This window comes from Equus przewalskii, unplaced genomic scaffold, assembly GCF_037783145.1.
Source record: "Equus przewalskii isolate Varuska unplaced genomic scaffold, EquPr2 contig_12227, whole genome shotgun sequence".
NCBI lineage: Eukaryota > Metazoa > Chordata > Mammalia > Perissodactyla > Equidae > Equus > Equus przewalskii.
The window spans coordinates 77,483-100,533 of NW_027227010.1; the positions used below are offsets into that span (position 1 = coordinate 77,483).

The 23,051-nt window shown below is 42.0% G+C and overlaps 1 protein-coding gene across 1 annotated transcript; it reads left to right on the plus strand.

Annotated features, from left to right (window-relative positions):
• The first annotated feature begins 1,048 nt into the window (after positions 1-1,048).
• LOC103544018 (alcohol dehydrogenase 6-like) lies at positions 1,049-17,027 on the plus strand. Its single transcript, XM_070606749.1, has 10 exons — positions 1,049-1,196; positions 2,863-2,964; positions 4,917-5,058; positions 7,920-8,007; positions 8,114-8,330; positions 9,452-9,712; positions 10,954-11,089; positions 14,103-14,241; positions 14,914-14,934; positions 15,079-17,027. Exons 1-10 carry the CDS (start codon positions 1,179-1,181, stop codon positions 15,137-15,139), a joined length of 1,185 nt encoding a protein of 394 aa, XP_070462850.1. The 5' UTR covers positions 1,049-1,178; the 3' UTR covers positions 15,140-17,027.
• Positions 17,028-23,051: the final 6,024 nt, after the last annotated feature.

Consider the following 23,051-nt stretch of genomic DNA (forward strand, 5'->3'; position numbering starts at 1 on the left):
AGAAAACTAACACCAATAACTCTCATAAATATAGACTCAGAAATCTTTAAAAAAAAAACATTAGCAAAATTAATCCAGTAATATATAAAAGGAATTACCAAGGGGGATTTTTTCCAGGTCTGTTAAGACTGGTTCAACATTTGGAATTAATCAATTTAATCCACCACATCAACGTGCTAAAGAAGAAAAATCATATGACAGTACCAGTTGTCACAGAAAGACCATTTTCTCTTCTTCTCTTCCCTTCTAGCTAAAACCTGCCCACTGCTGTTGCCTTTCATTGGAAATGCATTTCCTTGTGCCTCTTGTTCATCAGGGTCTTGGGTCCTGGTCAACACTCTCTTAGTTCACATACAGAGGTTTTCTCAAATCCAAATCCTGATGGTCAGGCTCCTTATGCAAATTGGTTTCACTTCCTCTGAGTAATCAGCTCAGCACACCAAGACGTGAGGAGCTTACGCTACACTACTAGAAAAAACTCTCTAGTAACATCCTAATTCCTTAACAATGAGACACAGGTTTAGAAAATCAAAAGGACTACTCAAGTTTAGAGACACAGATGATCATATCTGCATGTGAGAAACAACATAAAAGAGGCAATTTTATAGACTCTGTTAGAAATTCTGAACTTGGGCATGTAAAAGACCAAATTTAGGGGCTGACTCAGTGGCGTAGTGGTTGGGCTCACGCACTCTGCTTGGCGGCCTGGAGTTTTTAGGTTCAGATCCCAGGTGTGTACCTACACACCATCCGTCAAGCCATGCTGTGGCAGCGTCCCACATATAGAGAGGGGGAAGATCGGCATGAATGTTACCTCAGGGCTAATCTTCCTCAGCAAAAAAAAAGACCAAATTTAAACCTCAAAAGAGTGGGTGCTAAGAGGAGAACTTCATGATTGAGAGAAGAAGGAATAAAACCTTTGCACAATTTCACATTTTGTGCCCTTTCACTCAGCTACATCTATTTCAGATTATACTTTGGAACCTCCCTCAAGAAACAGGACAATCTGAGTTTCTAGGCAACAGGGATAATAATTACCTAATTAAACAAAAAGCTCAGGACTCAGTCTCTACTGATCAGTGACCTGTGTACTCTTGGACTTTCCACAGTGAAAGTTGTAATGAGAGTCTCCCTTTCTCAATATATTCCTCTGTGTCAAGAACACTAAGAAAGTCAGCATGAATACTACAGGGAAAGTAAGTGCAGTCTTCTCCTTTATGTCACGTCTTTGTCGTGTCAGTTTGTGTGCTTGCTTATTTACCAACAGCTCGTCGCCCACCTAGTCTCTGTACAGCACCCCTCCAGGTGAGAGGCTCTTGGGCTTAGTACCTCTCCTTCTTTCCCTGTATGCAGTTTGCCTTTCCTCAGTTTTCTCAGTCCTTCAATAAGCAATATATCAAGCCCTCTATCCAATTTTCCAGAGTCAGAGACATGTCGCCTCCTCCAAGGATCTCACAAAGAGACACAGTAATTATAAAAGCACAGTTATAAAAGAATGTGCAAGGGTAGTAAAAGAGAGAGAGGAGAAGTACTCCTAACCTGGCTTGGCTTCCCAGAGAAGACAACACCTAAGAGGAAACTTGTAGCGCTAAGAATTCACCAAGTAAAAGAGGAGACGGTTGTACAGGGGGAAGAAACAAGATGAGGAGAAACATAGAAGCAAGAAAAATATCCTATATGAGAATCTCCGGAATATTTTTTGTGCCTGGAGGGTAAAGACTGAGGCAGGAAGTGACCAGAAATAAGGCTGGAGAGGCTGACAGGGAGAAGATCATGGAAAGCCTTGTAGACCATATCAACAGATCCTCATTAACAATTGGTAGCAATATCATTTTTAGGTAGGGGATTAGCATGATCAGGATTATAGTTCAGATGGCAATGAGATAGAGGATGGATTTCAAGGTGATGAACTCAAGCCAGGTGAAAGGCATGAGGACCTGGACCATACAGTAGTATGAAGAATGGAGAAGAGGGGACAGATTCCAAAAAATTTTAGATCATAGAGGTTGAAGGAGAGCGAGAACTTAAGTCTACTTCCAGGGTTTCTTTCTTGGGTGAGTGTATAGGTTACATGGCCACTCACTGAAATAGAGAACGCAGTGGGAGGAGTAGATTGTGTCCACCGCTGGTGTGGGGGTGGGGAAGACAGGAGAAAGAAAGAGTGATGTGTTCATGTTTTAACATGTTGTCTTTGAGGTACCTGTAGCGCATTCAAACAGCAGATGAATAAATACGTCTAAAGCTTAGGGACAAGTCTGTTCACAGATGCAGACTGTGAACGTCATTTTCATAAAGGTAGTGGTTGAATCTATAAAAATAGATGAGACCACATGGAAAGAGAATTTATAGGGAGGACAGTGGTGGGCTGAAATCAGAAGCCCTAAGAACTACCCTGCCACCAACAACCTCTCCAACCTCAATCTGAAAATGACCACCACCATTTGAGGAATTGCCACAACCAGATGGTCTTCATTCCCTGCTCCACACCCCTCCACCCCAAAGCTGACTGTGTCCCATACCCAGGATCATAAATAACTCTCACACTGCAATGCCATCCCTTCCCTGAAACAGCCACTACACAACATCATTCATGGTAAGAGCAAAAGTAGGACATCTATCCTCTTGGTTGTGTCACAGTATGTGCACGTAATTAGTATTGCAAATCTAATTTCAATACAGAGACTGAGAGTACGAAAGAGTTGGATTGAGGTTTGAGAGGCTACATACGGCACATATTAAAGCAATGATTTTTTCTTTGTTTTGGTTTGAGTGAGGAAGCCCCCTAAAAATCATTAACACAGGTGTCTTCCATCTCCCAAGCCTAAGGAGTTTCCCCTTTTGACCCCATATTCTATTTGCCAGGTTATCAGGTGCAGAGCAGCTATACACTGGAAGCCTGGTGCACCACTTGCCATTGAGGAAATAGAAGTGGCCCCACCAAAGGCAAAGGAAGTTCGCATAAAGGTAAAAAGAAAATTCCACATCATGTCCACACCAAAAATCAGAGCTGTTCACTTTGTTATACATTCTTTTCACAATGTTCAATTCAGAAAGAAAACTGCAATCTCTTCTATTTCCTCTTCGTTAAACATTTCCATCAGTCTTTAAATACAGCCAAAGAACAGGTTAAACAGGTTTGGAATAGGCTGAATACCCCCAAAGGATACTTATTTGCAGCTATAGTACTAATTACGAAATAAAAGAAGTTTCTACCCACGAACCACATTCTAATCTGTACTTTTAAATTCCTTAATAACATTCTTTATAATATTTAAGTTATCTTGAAATATGTTGTACGAAAAATGTGATTACGGATAAATCAAGTCTGAATCCTGGAAATTCAGGTTAGAGCTGGAAGGGACCCAGGGGAAACTGATTTTACAGATGAGAAGATTGAAATCCACTGGGGCGTAGTGACTGTTCACACAGCTAAGTACAGTAAGAACACAGACTGCAACAGTTTTTCTCACCCTTGGTTACACATTTGGAATCATCTGGGAGCTTTGGAAATGCTGATAACTGGGTGCCACCCCCAGACAATCTGAATTTGTGATTTAATTGGTCTGGGGTGCAGGCTGGTCCTAAGGTTTTTAAATCTCCTCCAGGTGATTCTATCAGGGGACCTCCAGACCAGAACATAGTTCACCTGACTCCTAGTTCAGGGTGACTTAACTGTTATTATTTAATTTTAATAATGATGGATAAGTACTCTTTATTAATGGCTTACCAATGGACAGTCATTTCTAGGTTACCTTACCTGCACAACCCATGCCCTCTTCTCAGAGAGCCTTCCCTGGCCTACATCCCCTGAGGAGTGTACAGTGGGCCATCTGGCTAGCCTCATCCACTCTCCACCCACAGGGTCACAACTCACACATCAGATTTGGACACTGACTCCAAGACATCCAACCATTACCTGACAAGCTACAGACCTGAATCTCTCACTCGTGAATTTGAACAAAATACAGAGACAGAGCAAGGCAGGGATTGTGGCCACTGGAGAGACGGGATGGACTCAGGCCTGGTAGCCATTTTTAACTGTCAGGTGATCATGTGACCATGATGAGTAAGAGAAAGCCTGTCTGCAGAAAATAATAGCTATGCACATGTCGAATCAAAGTAGGGAGAGGAAGCCAAAGGCCACTTGATGGATTCCTAGATCCGTGAGGTCTGACTGCACTTCCCACAGTCAGGTAGCTAGCAATTGTATGGTATTCTTCCAATAATGTCCCTTTTATGTGAGCAAATTTCAATAGGTTTCAATCCTCGAGTTAGTTATGTGTGTGTGTGCCAACTTCATACCCATTTTAGAAATGAAGAAACTGAGCCTCACGCAGGAGGATTTGGCCCCGGGTCACACAGCTAAGAAAGCCAGAGCCAGGATTTCAGCCTTAAACTTTTGACCACTGCTCTAGATTGCCTCCATTTAAATTGTCTGTCTGATTGACAAAAAAAGTGGGATTATGATTGTACCAATAGCACAACTCTAAAGGCTTCATGTGAAATAAACTAAGGCCTCAATTGTCATAGGAAACATTATCCCTTCCCTTCCTGTGTTCTAATCCCTCCATTTCTATCATTGGTCTTTCTCCCCCACACTCCCATCCACAAGCTCCAATGAAGGACAAAGTGAGACATTTGATGTCACACTGTGGTTTTACAACTCTCTTCTGAACCCATCTGCCGTCCCCACTAAGTTTTAACATCATCATTTCGATTCTGAAATTAGATAATGAAAATCATTACATTGCTTGAAATAAATTACTATGGATCCTCATCTAGAATTAAAACTAAGAAATAAATGCATTAATGTTAACGCATCATACCAAACTAGCAAAAAGTTCTAAAGCATTAACAACTCTAAAACACCTTTATCTGAGGCAGAAAGAGCTGTATTACTCTTTCCTCCCATACAGATCGTGGCCACGGGGCTCTGTGGTACAGAGATGAAAATGTTGGCGAATCCAAACTCTCACAACAACTATCCCATCATTTTGGGCCATGAAGGGGCTGGAATAGTCGAGAGTGTGGGACAAGGAGTGAGCACAGTGAAAACAGGTATGAACGGGCACCTGGAGTTAGGAGACAGCAGCAACTTGGAACCCACATCAGGAAAATAAAAAGTATCCTTTAAATATCTTAAGATCAAGTGAAATAAAAGGTGAAACGTTGCCCATTTCTTAGAAAAGGAGGGATACTTACGAGTTACACAAAAACACTAAATATATTGTATTCTTTGCGTTTAAATTTTAATAGTAATAAGAACAAGAAACAGAATGCACTGCAACAGAACTGAAAGTGCAAATGAGAGAAAAATTTACAAATAGAAACTGTGGAACAATTATTTAAATGAAGCATCTGATAAAGAGTCGAACCTATTAGTGGAACCAAATAGGGGAGAACGCCAGGACTGGATCGAACACGAACAGGAATTTAGTGCAGGATTCGGTTTGTCTTTCCAATGTGAGGGGGGAAACACGGATTATTCAACAAATGATGGTGAAACAATGGGATAGTCATCGGGGGAAAAGAATAAGCTGAGTTGCTATTGCTTTCTTTATCCCCCAAAACTACTGTGTGAATTCAAGTGAAGGGAAACCAGAGAAGTGTCGTAAGATACCATGAGAGAACATTGTATTACCTCAGAGAAGGGCAGGAAGTTTTAATGAACACCAAAAAGCCAGAAGACACATAATAATATAGAGATAAATTTGACAACATAAAAATTTCTTAAAATTCTCTGTACCAAAAATGCCTCCCAAAAATCAACAAACCAATATGACAATGGACAGATTTCCCTAATACATAAAGAATCCTTCAAAAGCAATTTTAAAAAATAACCCAGTAGAAATGAGCAAAATAAATACATATCTAGCTCGGAGAGAAAAAAAATACATATATATAGATAGATAGATAAAAACACGCATACCAATGTTTTTAAGCATATGAAAAGATGCGCGACCTCAAACACATTAAATAAAGTTTTAAAACACAATTTTAAAAACACTTTTTACCTAACATTACCAAAGATTTAAAAGTTCAATAGTACATAAGGTTGGCAAGAGTGGAGGCAAACAACCCCCTCAGACCTTACTATTTGGAAAGTAAATTTGCACAACTCTAAGTGAGGCAATAGGTAACGTCATTTAAATGAATATGTTTCAGACCCAATACTTTCAATTCTAGACAGTTATTTCATACATATATACCCATGTACTAGCTTTCTATTGTTGGTGTAAAAACTCACCACAAATTTAGCAGCTTAAAACAAAACGAATGTATTCTCTCGCAGTTTCTATAGGTCAGACGTCGGGGTGGGTTTGCTGGGTTCTCAGCTTAGGGTTTTGCAGGGTCAAAATCAAGGAACCGGCCAGCTGGTTCTTATCTGGAGACTCTGGAGAATGCTCCACTTGTAAGCTCATTCAAGTTGTTGCCAGAATCCAATTCCTTGAGGCTGTAGGACTGAGGTCCTCAACCTCAGGGAACCGGCTGTCAGCTGGGGCTGCCTGCAGCTCCTTGAAGCTGCTCACGTTGTTTCTTGTGTGGCCCCCTCGCCCCCTTCCAGCCTCAAAGCAGCAATGACACATCAAGTCTTTCTTGTGCTTTGACTCACCCTGTCTTCCTCTTCTGCTTTCCTCTTGCCTCCTTTCAAGGGCTCTGTGATTACCTTAGGTCTATCTAAATAGTCCAGGATGACCTCCCTATTTTAATGTCAATTGATTAGTAACCTTAATTACAGCTGCAAAGTCCCTCTTTCCATGCGACATATTCACAGGCGTGATAACTCAACATGTTCAGTTTCTGAGGACAGGACACCTCTGGGGGGCTATTTAAAAATTGTGCCAACCACAGCCCATGTGGGCACAAACTATTCACTGCATTGTTGTTTTCCATGTCGGGGGAAAAAAGTAAAAAAAAAAAAAAAAAAAAACAGGAAACGACCTAAATACGTCTCAGTGGCTGGGGGACTGGTTAAATAAATTATGATATATCTACACAGCACAACACTATGTAACTAGTAAGCAAAACGATAGAGTGCTTTCCATACTGAAATGAGAAATCTCCAAGATACATTGTTAAGTAAAAAAGCAAGGCCTACGATGCGGTCAACAGTAGGCTAGCCTTTGTGTTTGTAAAGGCGTTTATCTCTGAAAGATACCACAGATACTGATCACAGTAATTGTTGCTGCAGTGGGGAAAGGGGGACTGGAGACAAGGCAGTCAATTTTCATTTTTATGCAATTTAAATTTTACCATATATATGGATTACTTTTTAAAAACTAAAATTAAATACAACAGAAAAGCCTAAATCCTACAAAGATTTTTAACTAAAAATATGAAATGAGTTGCTCTGGTTTACAGTGCTAGACAATGGGGCAGTCAGTCAGTCCAGCCCTGGCAAGTTGTTCTAATCTTCTCCTTATACTGTGAACATTACTAGAGAAATCTCCTACTTTTGGTCTCCATGGCCAAGGACAAGGGACTGAGGTGAAATACAGAGGGCAGGGTACACACCAGCCTTTCTCCCTGATCCAGAAGCTTATTCTATGCATGCGTGGTAGCGGAACTATTTTAAATCCGATCCCTGACAGCAGAAGTTAGTGGAGAAAATGTAAGACAAGACTTGGCTCAATGGCTACCTGACAAAACTGTTTAGTGCTTTAAGTGGAACTTACAAAGGAGGCAAACCTGGTGCCAGCTCTTGGGATTCAGTCCCTTAGCCAGGGCTAGACCCATATGCTGAAGATAGCCCCTCTTTTTGTAAGTATTTGGTATTCCCCATAGTATCAAGCACAGTTAAATGTGGAAATAATTCCACTTAGCATATTTTCTTGGGTGCCTTGTTGTCGAAGTCCTGAGAGACAGCTATCTCTTTGCTTTAAAAAATAAGGTCTTAATCAATGATCTTTCTCTCTTAGGGGATAAAGTTATCACACTCTTTCTACCACAGTGTGGAGAATGTGCCTCTTGCCTTAATCCTGGGGGCAATTTCTGTGTACAATTCAAGTAAGTCTTTACTAGTATTTTCTTTTGTGAAAAATCAATTCAATTTCCTTGGAAGTGGTTTCTAATTCAAAATAAAAATTTTTGTTTGTTTTCTTGTCCATAAAAGACAATCAAAAACCGGCCTGATGTCTGATGGTACCAGCAGGTTTACCTGCAAAGGAAAACCAGTATATCACTTTGGGAATACAAGCACCTTTTCCGAATACACAGTGATAAAAGAAATCTCGGTTACCAAGATTGATGCAGTCGCACCTCTGGAGAAAGTCTGCCTCATTAGCTGTGGTTTTTCCACGGGCTATGGTGCTGCAATCACTACAGCCAAGGTGAGGAGTGTTTGTACCCACGATGAACGGAATTCTTGGCATATGGAGTTGAAAGGCCTCATGCATCTGGCCCATGTCTCATTACACAACCTCAGAAAGAATCACAAACCTGCCTCTAAACATCCTTGAGTTCTTTACTATCTGCCTAGTGATCCCACGCCCCCTTCAACATCTTTCCCATGCCCTCTTGATCAGTAGTAAGCGGCAAATTAAGTCTGGATGCCATTCACAAGTGGAGACATCAGGAATTCCTGGGAGTTAAACATAACACAGTCGCAAAATGACTATGTGTCTTTCCACATTCCAGTCCATTCTTTGGTTTATGCAACAAACATTTATGGAGCCGTTCACTGATCCAGGTGCTGGGATTCAGCAGCTAGTAAAACGCATGGAGCTTCTGTTCTGTTTTATAATCTAGCATGTGCTGATGAGTGCTCGTAAAAAGAAAAGAAGAACAAAGAGAGCAAGTGATGGAGGGGGTGTTGCTATATTAGACAGAATGGTCAGGCAATCTCACACCAATAGCTTGGGTTCCTGTTAACAGGCTATTTCTGGAACATCACACAAACTTTCCCAGCTCCCTTCTTTAAGTGGCTGTTGAATTCTGGCTCTTTGTTTTTCCCAACATCCATTAGTCTCAATACTACACAGATAGGATGGAAGTGGTTCAACTTAAATTAGCCTCATTTTGGACCCAATAAAAAATAAGACTTTGCCTTCATAAGGCATTGACATTGTAAGTAATGCAAAGTTTACAGATGCCCAAAAGGAAAGAGAAAGGAAGGGTTGCAGGAAGATGGGGATGGTGTAAAAGAATTCAAAAATGTCTGGAATCAAATACTCTGTCAAATAAGTCTTAAGATTCAATGAAATTTCATTAAACTTCTCACGCTGGTTCCTGGGACTTGAAACCCTCTATTTGCAGGCAGTTTGTGCTTATCTGGCAAACGTAACCCATACTGAGAAATATCTTGAGAATCTAAAACTCTCTAGTTAAACTGTGTTTTCTTTGAAAATGTCCTTTGCTTCTGTCTCATGAAAAGTATATACAGACTTGGTCTTTCCAACTGAGTAAATGTACATGTCCTCTTTCCTTTTGTTTTCTGCCTTTGTGTGCTCAGGTGACCCCAGGCTCCAGCTGTGCTGTGTTTGGCCTTGGAGGAGTAGGCCTGTCTGTTATCATGGGCTGTAAAGCAGCAGGAGCAGCCAGGATCATTGGGGTGGACATCAACAAAGACAAATTTGAGAAAGCAAAGGAAGTGGGTGCCACTGAGTGCATCAACCCTCAGGACTTCGAGAAACCCATCCAGGAAGTTTTATTTGATATGACAGGTGCTGGTGTGGAATTTTGCTTTGAGGCCATTGGAAATCCAGCAACTGTGGTATGTGATCCTCTGGAGTGAAAATTACCTATATTCCTACCAGTCATCATTTAAGATATTAATTGAAGGAAAATTCTGAAATTCCCTCCACAGTCTTCTCTTTAATTTTCCTTGTGTTCCATGACATCCCAGCTGGTCCCCTCTGTCCACTCCTACAAGTCTAGTCACCATCCCAAACAATGAACCCCCTCACTGAGTTTCCTTCTCCTTCTGTTCCATCAGACCGATCCTTCAAATAAGCAGACAACCTCCAACAGGCAGGACGCAAAGGCTTTGGCAAGGGTTCTCCCCGAATTATGTCGTAACACGCAGCTACCTGGTAACTAGAATTTAAGCCAGAGCATGCAAGCAAAAATAGGACAATATTGGTTTAATGACCCTACGAGCAGTGAGCTTTGCACATTCAGCAAAGTCTTTCATGTTGGATCTGCGATAAGCTTTCAAGCAAAATATTTACAAATCTTCACTAAATGGGTTCACTTCCAAAATGAAGGAAAAAACATGGTGTTTTTCTGGGTGAACATGGTTTATAAGAGAGAATATAAATGGAGAGGAAGTTATTTCACAATCTGAAATTCACTTGCTCTCTTTGGGGATTTGTAGAAATAGCATATCATTCAGTTGCATGGCTCCATTTCTAGGCAGCTGGATGGAAACTCAAGAACTGTCTCTTCCAATCTGGGTCCTTTCCTCAGTTTACAAAGTGTTTTCACTCCTCACTACACATAAATTCCCTTGTCTGTAAAAAGCTGTAGCAAACCTTTCTCGCAGTCTGTCCCACAGATAGTCTTGCTCTGAGAAACAGCCTTTGAAGATAACCAATGGGAACATAGCTGCTTATCAATTTGCTAATACGTTACACTGTGCAAATATCCAACTGTACTCTTCAATGTCTAAAAGAAAATGTCAGCTCTAACCAACCACCAGTGTCAGCAATGGTTCTTATAAAATTTATTATGGTTATTATTATTATTGTTGTTACTACCATGGGTGCCTTTAGCATTTTCACTTTTTAATTTCTATTTATGAAGTCCTAAAGTGAGGGATACTCTACTGGGTAGCACACAATGTTTTCTTTATGCTTTAGCTCGTCCTTATAAAATAAACGTTCTTTCAAATGAGAACAGGGAGAATCAGAAAAGGCCACAGACCATTCAGCAGTCAAGCTGAGGTTCAGATTTAGGTCCATCTCTCCAGTACCTACTTTAACTCCTGCATTGACTTGTCTTGCTTTACGACAGACCGCTGCCCTCGCCTCCTGCCACGAGAGCCATGGGGTCTGCGTGATTGTTGGGCTCCTGGCTGCTGGTACCCAGCTCAACATCAGTGGCTGGTTGTTCTTCTCAGGACGTTCTTTGAAGGGGTCTGTTTTTGGAGGTATGGATGAAATAGGGAAGAGTGAAAATCCATGGGGTTTTGGAGGTGGGAGATAGAGAAATGTGTCATAAATGCTTGAGAAGGAATATAAACAAGAGCTTTAGATTACACTTTTTGTTTCAACACGGAAATATCAAAGGGAAGGAGATGGGTATTGGATGTACACAGTTGCTTCTTGGTAAGCTTTTTCTCTTGCAAAAGGAGAGAAGAGATTTTTAAAAATTGATAGGTGAAGAAACCAGTGTCCAAAGTTTAATGCAAATTCTAACTTGAAAAGAAAAGGCAATATTGTGATCAATAACTATACTCCAGTTGAGTTATGTACCTGCCAACTGGGATTCTTTGGAGGATATACTGACCCACTAGTAGTCATTGTTCACCTAACGTAAATCTTTTCTGAACCAATTGAGTGGTCATTACACCAGCTCAAAACATTAGACATAATGGATTCATGATTGAAAAGAAATACTATTGACAAAAAGCAAATGAGAATTATTTTTTTCTAGAGGAAAACAATTTTTTTAATAGAATCCTTTGATTTTCCATTTTTTTAATCTGTCTTAGAGCTTGTATTTTTTATAGACTTTAGAAGAATCTTTCGTTGAGAACGTAGAAAACAAACAAAATTAAAAATATCTGCTTAGGATTCTTGGCTCATAAACAAGTAATCTGAAATTTAAAACTAAACGTGTTTATCTAGCAATTTTGAGCAATCTGAATTCTTGGGCAGAAGATGTCAAAATTAGGAGCTATCTGAATCATTTGGACTACTGAGCTATCTGTGGTCTCCAAATTAGCTATGGCGGTGTATTGCTACAGATATTAGGAGTCTTACCCAATTCATTTATGAAGAGTAGATAAATGGCAGGGCCAGCATAAAAAAAGTAATAGTCCAGGGGGTTGTCCCGTGGCCAGGTGGTTCAGTTCACCTGCTCCGCTGCAGCCGGCCCAGTGTTTCATTGGTTCGAATCCTGGGCACGGACATGGCACTGCTCATCAAACCACGCTGAGGCAGCGTCCCACATGCCACAACTAGAAGGACCCACAACGAAGAATATACAGCTATGCACTGGGGGTGCTTTGGGGAGTAAAAGGAAAAAGAAAATAAAACCTTTTAAAAAAAAGTAATAGTCCAGTTTAAAGTGTAATTTTCAGTTCCTCCATTTGGGGTAATTGGACATACCCATTGCTATTTCCCTTTGTTGTATTTATGTGGGATAACTGTTGATTCCAAATACCCATACTCAGCTAACTCTTGTATGATAGGAGCACCAATATTTTAAATAATCCTCATAAAGAAACTATTTCACTGGCCACTTAAATATTCATATAGTGAACATTAACGTAAATTAATTCCTTCCATAGATAGTATAATCCTCTAGTTTAGTAGTTTTCAATGAAGGAGCATTTAGTGGTTGTTGGACAGCTTGCTAAACCTCCTACACTGTACACAATGAAGAATTTTCCCCACCCAAAATGCCATTTAGTTCTCCTGTTAAGAAACGCTGCTCAGCCTAGTCTGTGGTCCTGGACCCTTTGTTTGGTTGAAAGAAGAAACAAAAACAAGTGAAAATTTTCCTTACGTAGACATGAAAATGCTTTAGCAGATCACCCATCAAAAGGTAAAAGCTAAGACAGATCTTAAAAGTTACCATCACAAGAAAAAGAAATTTGTGGTGATAGACGTTAACTGAACTTACCTTAGCGGTAGTTTAGTAGTAATCATTTCACCATTTACACATACAATCATGTGTCGCTTAATGATGAGGATACGTTCTGAGAAATGCGTGTTATGCAATTTCCTCATTGTGTGAACATCGTAGAGTGTACTTACACAAACCTAGATGATATAGCCTACTACACACCTAGCCTATACGGTACTCATCTTATGCGACCACCGTTGTATATATGGTCCATCGTTGACCAAAATGTCATTATGCAGCGCATGACTGTATGTCAAATCATTATGTTGTGCACCTAAAACTAATACAATGTCATGTTGATTATATCCCAATTTTTTTAAAAAAAGACAAAAACAAGCAGAAAAATACACTAGCCCATAGTGTCATGACATAGAATACTAGTTAGAATTCTTGATTTCATACAGCAGAAACCAATATAAATAGAAAATAAATTGATTGGAAGAGTTTTCGGTAGTTTTGAGAATAAGTGGGAAGGCTGGAGAACCTGGCCCAGGCTGGAACCAAGAAAAGCAAGGAACTGCCAAGATTCTGTGGCAGAACAAGATGCTTAGGACACTGTAGCCACCTTGTACAATTGCACCACACTCACCCTTCCCAGAAATAAACAGGCCACCAAATTCTGCATGGTAACTCTCTGGACATGTTGCTCAGCACAGTGCTAAATATAAGGATAGAATTTCTTGAAAATCATGAGAATAGGGAAAATACAGGGCTAAGCTTATGTTACCTTAGCTGATGCCATCTTTCCCTGTGCAATTCTCACTTCCAGCAGGCACATTTTTTTCTTATCTTGCTTTGTACACATTCTTTTTCCAAAAGCTGACACTGAAATCACTGCCATGGTAAAAGTTCTTCTCTTCTCTTAAGATATTTGGCTCTTTCATCAAGCTGAAGATAAACACACACACACACACACAAACACACACACACACAAAGGAAGCGTTCTATTTCTAACCTTTGTATTGATTCCTTTAATGGTTCCCAAGACCTCGGCCATTTTTATACATTAGACATGGATGTATAGCCCCCAAGATGGTGCAGCCTGACACCAAGAACATCTAATACAAGGTCCATGTTCCACTTGCTTTAATTAAATTCTCCTCCATACTACCAAAGGCCTCCTTCAGGATAACAGCCTTCTACACAGGGTATATGGTTGGGACAGGCATCCTCCTGATGAGTGAGACAAGTTAATGGGAATCCTTAGATTTTCTCAGCTGAAGCCAACACCGCCTGTAGTTACCTTGTATGGCCCTTCTTGTATAGTGACTCCTGTGGGTGAAATCTGTTATTAATTTGTGTATTTCCAGGCTGGAAAAGCAGAGAGGACGTCTCTAAACTGGTTTCTGATTACATGGCAAAGAAGTTTAATCTAGATCCACTAATTACCCATACTCTGAATCTTGATAAAATCAATGAAGCAGTTGAATTAATGAAAACCGGAAAATGGCAAGTTACGCACATAATTTTCATGCCTGAGTGTTTGGGGCTAAGAGAAAGGGTGTGTGGTAGGGGGAGGAGGCAGTGGAAGGAAAGTCACAGCTGCAGAAGCCACATACAGACAATTGAAAGAGGGTTCAAGAATTTGCAAAGCCTCTCCTTCCCCTCTGTATTTTGTTTTATTCCAAGTTTATAAAACATGTAATCCCGAAAACACGTAAGTGCTCACCTACCCTTACCACTAGCATTTTACTTCCAATTTGGCTTTTTTTTTTACAGGACACCTTAACTAATGAAGTTAGCTCATTTAATTTTAGCCCACATTTAAGTCCATAGTCTGTAAAGAACCCATTGTAGTCTTTGTTGTTGTTCTGTTTCGAAGGGGAAATTATCTCTAGAATTCTAAATTCTGACACCTATACTGGCCCACAAACCAGACACCAGCCATAACTGGGCATTGGCGTTCCCCACAAGGGTATAAGCCTGCATACATATTCCTTGCCCTTGGAGCTCCACGTCATTTTGAAAGTCTCCCAACTGATTTGATCCACCCACTTTTCACCTAACCTGAAGGGAAGGGAATCGAACTTACTTACTGGTCTACAAAGTGAAAATGTGAAATCTGAAACAGAAATGTTGCTTTGGAAACATTTCAACTGTTTTTTCCTTTCTTTCTTTTAGCATACGCTGTGTCCTGTTACTGTAAGTACAATGTAACGTATGCAAGATCTGCAGTGTAATGTATGCAAGATTTCACCAGCTAAATTGCATTCTGTATTATTTTCGTGACTTAGAAGAATTACCCACACGACGCTGTTTCTCTTTTCTTGCCTCTGACTCATTCAGGAGCGGGCAGCTCATATCCGGCTTCTGCCCTCACCACTTCATCGAAATTGTTCTTATCTGACCCAGTGTCACCCAGGGTCGTCCTCCCTTGTACAGCTAGATTCAGGCTGACTGAATCACTCAATTGCAGACCCTTCAAACAAACAAAGTCAACGAGGAGACTCCCATTTTCATGGCTGCCTCCAGCTCTGGGCTCCTGGATCCTTGCACACTGTGTCTCTCCCACCCCCTCAGGCTCCATCCACTTCACACCAAAGAAACGAAACTCGCCAGTCATGAGTTTACTGAACATCCACATTGAAGCTGATGGAAGAGGAGGGTCTTCATTACATCAACTTCAATACATTCCGGTTGAACATAAGTATTGCATTCTTGATACAACTCACCCCAGGGAAACTTCTGGTATTTCGTCTTACATAACCCAGCGTCAAACCCTCACTTCTAATATCTCTATGGAGCTCACCTCGTCACTCCTGGATTAGCAAAGGAACTTCAAATTCTTCCTCAGTTGGCCGGGACAATTTAGCCCTCAGCAGTTCTTATTACCTGGTTTCATCACTAAGCCATCTAGGGATTCAGCATAAAAAAAACAGGGCAGGGGCAGGGCAGAGACTTGAGTATTGTTATTTGTCAAGATCCACTCCCTAGGAGGCAGTTGGGGTATTAAACAACAAAACTGCTTTTTATTCCACTCTCCACAGAGGGAGGGGATAATTGCGTAGTCCCTTACTAATGTGTCCCATAGAATCTTTCCTCCAAGAAGAGGATGAGGGAAACACAAGATCCAGTGGTGATTTGCGGCGTCCAGTCCTTCTCCTCAAGCCCCCTGCCTCTCCACCCAAGCCCCTCTTAATTCTCCTCGAACCAGGATTCCCACAGCCTGCTTGGCATATGACTTTCTTCCCTATCCCCTAGACATAGAGGGTCTCATCCCAACCCTCTCCCCCCATCCACATGACAGGAGCCCCCTTCCTAGTCAAAGACTCTTCTCCTCAGCTTGGACTCCCCTAGATCTGAAGCCACTGGATCAGACAGGGAACCTCACGTGTCAGCAGACGTTGCCAGACCTTGGGAGACCAGGAAGTGGAATGTCATCTTTTCTGCCTAAACCCAGTAGCTTTAGGATTTAAGGTTGGCCAGAAAGGTGGGCTCCATCCTCAGCTTCTCTCTCCATCTTGGCTATCACGTGGTGTTAAGGAGCTCTTGTGAGGCTCTGATTCTGAACTGAGAAGAAGCAGCAATAGGCGGGCACACTGTCTTTCCCTTCAGGCTGTCTGCCTCCTGCAAATAGAGGGGACAGGCGCTATCAAACCTATTCATTCTCTTCCAAGCTATGCCACCAATGGGAGCAGGGACTCTCCCTCAGTGGGTTCAACTCCTAGCCTCCCAGAGCGCTTTAAGTCCTAATGAGAGAACCGGTAACTATGCAAGGGAAGAAATAATTATCTGAAATGCCAACTAATGGATTTGGGGGCGGGGTGCCTGATGAGTTACTCTCAACTCTTGGCACAACCATGGTTGTCCTCAGGGTCTTTTCTCCTCCCACTAGAAACAGAAAACGGGTTGTGTATTCTCTTCAATGTGTTCCCCGCGTTAGAATCAGAGAGGGGCCCTGGATCTTTGTGGGCTGCCACTCATCATAAAGAGCATTTTGACAAAAACAGAAGACTCAGAAGCTTCTGTCAGGGATGCTGCTTCTAACAAGGAAGTGACACTTTCTTCCTCCATCTTCCCAAGTCTGAGCTGCAACTTCCATGCCCAACACTGCTCAGCTCTTCTATTCCCTGAGGGCCGCTGAGGCATCCTCCTGTTCTGCCTCCAAAATTAGTCTTACTACAGTAAGATCTTGGAGAAGTCTTTGGGTCTTGGGAAGTCTGAGTTTGCCCAACAATGTTTCGCTGTAAACTGTGCCCGCACTTTGATCCAGTAAAGCCCGATTCTTTAAGCTACCTTGAATGCTTCTTTATATTGCAGCTCATTGCAAAATTCTCTCTAACCCTATCACAAATGTAGACGTTTTCTCCTTTCCATTGATACATGATCAAAAATATTACGCAAGTATTGGTAACTGTCCACATTGCTGTATTCCCATTCACTGTTGTTGCTGCCTCAAAGCCACATTTGACTCCTCACTTTGGCCCTGTAAACTTCTGTGAATAGACTCTGTGGTCTGCCTCTAGGCCCCCCACTTCCCCACATTTAAGTGTCCTGTTCCAACCACAAAGCAAAATCCTCCCTTCCATTACCGGGCACTGCACTTCTCCAGACCGTCACTCTCATGGGGCAGCTGTGGCCTCTGGGAAGCCTCACCCCATCCCCAGACCCACACTCCAGCCTCCAAGGAGAACTATAGTCCATAATGAGAAACCTTAAGCATTTTCAGATTTTTACATAAAACCAGGAATAATTACATTCGGGGCTATCACACAAACAATAATAAGATGAAGTGTATTTATACACTATAGAAGCCTTCTATTAACACGTGATGTGCATCCAGATGCCGGATTACAGAACTACTGATAGTTAATGTTCTCTGATAACTGGCGAGTGATACCATAAGCTCCTGCATTTTCACAAGGAAGGCTTTATATTGTTGTTGGCACAAGCTGCTAAAAATGTTTTCATATCCTATACACACACCTTGATTTCCTGTTAAATGGTGTACCTTAATACTAGAAGTGTCTCTCACGGTGAACATTTGATACTGGTCTACACTACGATTTCAAAACAACATTTATTGCTCCCGCTTATTTCCTTCTAACATCGTTCATACACCAGACGACCAACCACTAGAGTGAGTGACAGGATTCTAAAGAAGTTCACTAGCTTTTCACTGCCTTTTGATGAGCTTTCATAGTCAGTCATTTAACTAACCAGTTATTCAACCCACACACATTTACTGAATAAACGTACATGGACTTGGAGACACAGAAATGCCTGGTACAGCTCAACATCTAGGAAGAGAGAGAGAGATGCTAATAATTAAAACAATATAATAACCATTGAGGCAGAGGAACAGCCAACCAGTAAACAGGAGAAAAAAATTAGTCTTGCCTAGGAGACATTAGAGAAAACATCAGAGAGCAGGTGCCCTTTGAGCTGAGCCTTGATGAAGGCATTGGATTTTTGCCACATGGAGAAAGAGCATGGAGAACCTAGACAACAGCAAGAGCAAAAGTTCAAGGTGGTGAAAGAGTGTGGTCTGTCGTGGCATATATGAGAAGGTAGGGAGAGAGGTACGACTGGACCTGACAGTGAAAAGCAGGAAGAGTTTAATTCTAGGGTAGACCAGGCATCATCACAGCAGGTTTTCAAGGAAAGGATTGGCAGGTTTAAATCTGCGTTTTAGAAAAACATCATTTTGCCAGCATTGAGGAGGAGAGTGTGGAAAGGAGAGAGACGGGAAATAGGAAGAACAATTGAGAAGCTGTGTGTTAAGACGGATTCGAGAAAAACCTTGGACCTAACTAATGGATGTGATTATGATGAACGTGCAAGATTCCTGTGGCTGCGGCCCTCAGTGGCTCACCCATATCCCTGGGACATTACCACTTTCCTTGTATCCTGTTGGCTTCTGCTGACGGAGTTACTATTCCCATGTCTGAGAGCTTTTGCCAGAACAACAGATGGTTGCTCTGGAAGCTCCTGGTTAAGAAGGCCAGAGAGGCAGGAAATTTACATCTCCCAAGCAGCGTCAACCAATGACTGACAGAAGTTGCTATAAAATACTCAATGTGCAGAGTATCCCTGTGGGATTAAACTCCAGTTGCCCACTTTGGCAACTGGCTTTAAATAGGCACTCTTATACCCACATTCATTGTTGCATTATTCAGAATAGTCAAAAAGTGAAAGGAACCCAAGTGTCGATTTATAGATGAACGGATAAACAAAATGTGGTGTATACATACAATGGAACATTATTCATCCTTAAAACTGAAAATATTCCGACACATGCTACAATATGGTTGAACGTTGAAGACATTATGCTAAATGAAATAAGATAGTCAAAAAGTATAATTAATGAATGATTCCACTTACATGAGGTACCTAGAGTTGTCAAAATCACAGAGATGGAGAGTAGAATGGTGGTTGCCAGGGGTTGCGAGGAGGGAAGAATAGGCAGTTAGTGTTGCATGTGTAGGGAGTTTGAGTTTGGGACGAGTGAAAAAGCTCTGGACATAGATGGTGGTGACAGTTGCACAACAATGTGAATCTACTTAACGCCACTGAACTGTGTGCTTAAAAATGGTTAAAGTGGAAAATTTTATGTCATGTATGTTTTATCACAATAAAAATATGCACTCTTTATTGGCAGCCTTCCCTTCCTTGTATCACCTTCCCTACTTTTCATCTTGTTATCAAACTAGTAAAGGTCTAATTTTTGTCTCGAGACCTGCTTCTGGGGGAGCCCAAACGAAGACAGATGGTACCAGAAAGAGTCCTAGGAAGCAGGTCCTAAGACAGGATTCTGGAATTGGATCACTTGTCAACAAGATGGCAAAAGGACATCATTGTGGGTTGTGGTACAATGGACCCCATGATCCCCACCTCCTGGTATTGACACCCCTGGGTAATCCCTTCTCCTTAAATATGGGCTGGACTTATTGACTCCATTTTGAAAGCAGAAATGATGAGATACTATTTCTGGAATTGGGTTCTAAAAAGACCATGGCTTCCATCGTGGGAGCTTCTCTCTTGCATTGCTTTTTGTGGGAGAAGCCAGCTGCCATATCATGTAGCAGCCCTATGGAGAGGGCCTGAGTTAGCTTGGAAGTGCACCTTTGAGGCCTGCCAGCAGCCATGTGAGTGAAATCGGAAGAGGATTCTTCCCGGTCCAGCCCTGAGATGACTGCAGCCCCGGCCAACGCTCAACCACAGCTTTGTGACAGACCCTGAACCAAACCACCCAGCTGAGCTGCTCCTGGATTCCTGACCCACAGAAACTTTGAGAACACAAATGTTTGTGTTTTGAGCTGCTACACAATAGACGACTAGAACACTGGTGGTAAGTAGGCAATAATCCCGCTCGGCAATCACTGTCTCCTGCAGTGGATGGGGATGAGATGCAGATTGCAGGGCTTGCACTGCCTTGTGCGATATCATTAGCACCTGAGAGATATGATGGCAATGGGAACTATAAGGACTGTGGGTTTAGTTGGTTATTGTTAAGTGGCATAAATATGCTGGAGAAAAGAAATGACAGGCTTGAGTCAGCCGATCACCAACTAAGACCATGACTGGAAACCACAAGACTTCAGTGACAGCATTTAATTTTTCCTTATCTCCTCTGGTTACCTCTGGTCATAAACTTTCCTTGCAACCAGAGGACAGATTGGGCTAAAAATCAAGCCTAGGATCTGACTATGGGATTAGCTGAATTGCAGAGAAGCTTGCATCTATAGTTCCCCCATAAATCTCTGACACTAAAATCAGGCCTCTGACAGGAAGGGGTAAGATCTTAAAACTGAATGGGGAGCATCTTGAGAACCTTGAACCTCTGATTCTCCTCAACCCGCTAGGCCTAAAGAAGCGGCCCACTTCCCCCTCACTGCAGGAGAGCAGCCTCTCCTTCCTGGAGACCACGAGGGCGGTTACCAGGGTCAATGCCTCATAAGACAATACCTACTCCCCTTAAGATACCCCTACTTCCTCTCATAACTCCTAGGCCAATAAGTCAGTTCAACTCTCAGCTTAACTAGGGAAATAATTCACCAAAAGACTACAGAAACTGGCTCACAGGTACCAGCAGAAACTGGAAAAAGATGTTGGAAATCAATCATGATATGCTAAACCAAGGGAGCACAATACAAGGGAGAAGATGTTGAAATGGGTGCAATCTCCTGTAACTTAGGGTTTAATCCCTGGGAAGGACACCTGGAGCCAGTTCTGTGCCACTGGAATGGCTCCTCAAAGCTTAGGAGAAAAAAAATAAGGGCCTCCAACACGTGAGGTGGTGATGCAAGGACTGGTGTGGCAGAGTACCAAAGCAGTCAAGAGGCTCTGAGGGGTGACTGTGTTAGAATGGATCTATCTATAAGACTGGAAAACCTGCCAAGCGACCATGTTCCTCAGGGGGATCCAAAAGGGACACTCCTTTCACTAAAGCAACAAGAAGTGCGTCAACGGTGTGGGGCTGGGGATGAAGGCACTGGCCTCACTGAGAAGCTGAGCAGTGTCTATGCTTTGTATACCAAGCATAACAGTAGGAACACTCCCTGGTGTCAACGGGGATGAGACGATTCTGAAATAGCAGAAGCCAGTAGGCAGCACTTCACCATGAATGTGAGACAGATGTAATTATCCAAACAGGCTGAATGTCAACCAGAGGGCTCTGACCTACAGGGATCTGCGATGGTCAACAGGTCATGGTATACCTGGAGCTGCAATGGATAGGGTCCTGCTTGACTTATACATCAAAGAAATAGTAATAATAGCTGGGTCAAAGGCTGATGTCAACTGCCACAACGGAAAATCACGATTGCTCCAACCAGTTCCCAAACTTGAGGCAATTCTCAAGTCCAGAATGCATCACTTGAAGGGGAGGCTAGGTCCTCATCCAAAAAGACGCACGACACAGTAAATATATGCACGAGCAATTCCCCCAATCCTTCCCCATGCAGACAAACTAGCATAATTAAGCATGGGGAAAGAAGTAATATCCAGAATGTTCAAGAACTGTCAGATACAGAGTCTGAGCTGACATTAATACTAGGTTAGCCAAAATGACAGCATAGTCCCTACAAGAGTTCTGTGAAAGATGAGGCATTCCAGTTTATTAAAGAATTTCTTGAGGTGGGGGGAGATCAATGAGTTAAAGTTCTTTAAAATATTTTGTTTGAAAGCTTTTTATTTGACCACTTGTATTGTTGGTTACTTTTCTAACCTTGAAAAATAAAGAGAAACATTAATTTGGGAATCTAGCCTCTTGGTTAAAAAGGCAAACTCAACTGGAAAAATTATGTTGTCCTCACTTTTAGACCTTCATACAAGAAAATATGCTTGGTTGCCTCCAAACAAAGAAAGAAATACTTCCGTTTCTGATCATTTTGCAATCAACAAGTGATCAGCAGGCTCACAGAATACACAGAGACCTGCATTGCAGCCTTGTCTGTGGCAGAGTTACTACTTCATCGTCTGGGTGTGTACCACCCCTTGGATCTAACTCTACCGTAATCCGTCACACAGATAAAAGTTACATACTGGTTATGCAACGGTCTGTATTTGTTATCTATTGGTGCATAACAAATTGCCTCAAAACTTAGTGTCCCAAAACAATCACATATATTATCTCACAGCCTCTGTGGGTCAACAATTCAGGAGCAGCTTAGCTGGGTGGTGCCAGCTCTGGGTCTATCAGAAGACTGCAGTGAAGATGTCGACTGGGACTGTGGTCATCGGAAGGCTTGCCTAGGACTGGAAGGACTGCTTTCCAAGGCAGCTCACTCGTATGGTTGGAAAGTTAGCGCTGGCTGTTTGTGAGGGTCTTTGGTTCCACCACCTGGACCTCTTCACAGGGCTGCTTGAAGATATGGAAACTGACGTCTCCCATGGCCAGTGATCCAGAGAGAGTGAGACAGAAGTCACAACGTCTTTTATGACCTCAGTTCAGAAGTCACACTCCATCATCTCGACAACACTCTATTAATTACACAGTTCAGCCCTATTCCGTGTAGAAGGTGACTACATGAACGCCGGGTGGCAGGGATCACTGGGGGCCATTTTGGAGTTTGGTTTGCCACATGGCGCCACACTCTCCCCATGTAATTGAGGGCAGGGACCGACTTAGTTTAGAATTTGTAACAATTGTCCTAAGTGGATGCAATAAGGATTGGTGAGTGTAACTGAGATGGATTATGTGAAATGACAGCAATAAATAAGGTGAAAAGAAAGGGGAAAAAATCAAGGAAACAGTGAAAATAGCTATCAGCTCAACAACTGTACGGACTCACCCAGGCTCAGGAATGCCAAAACCA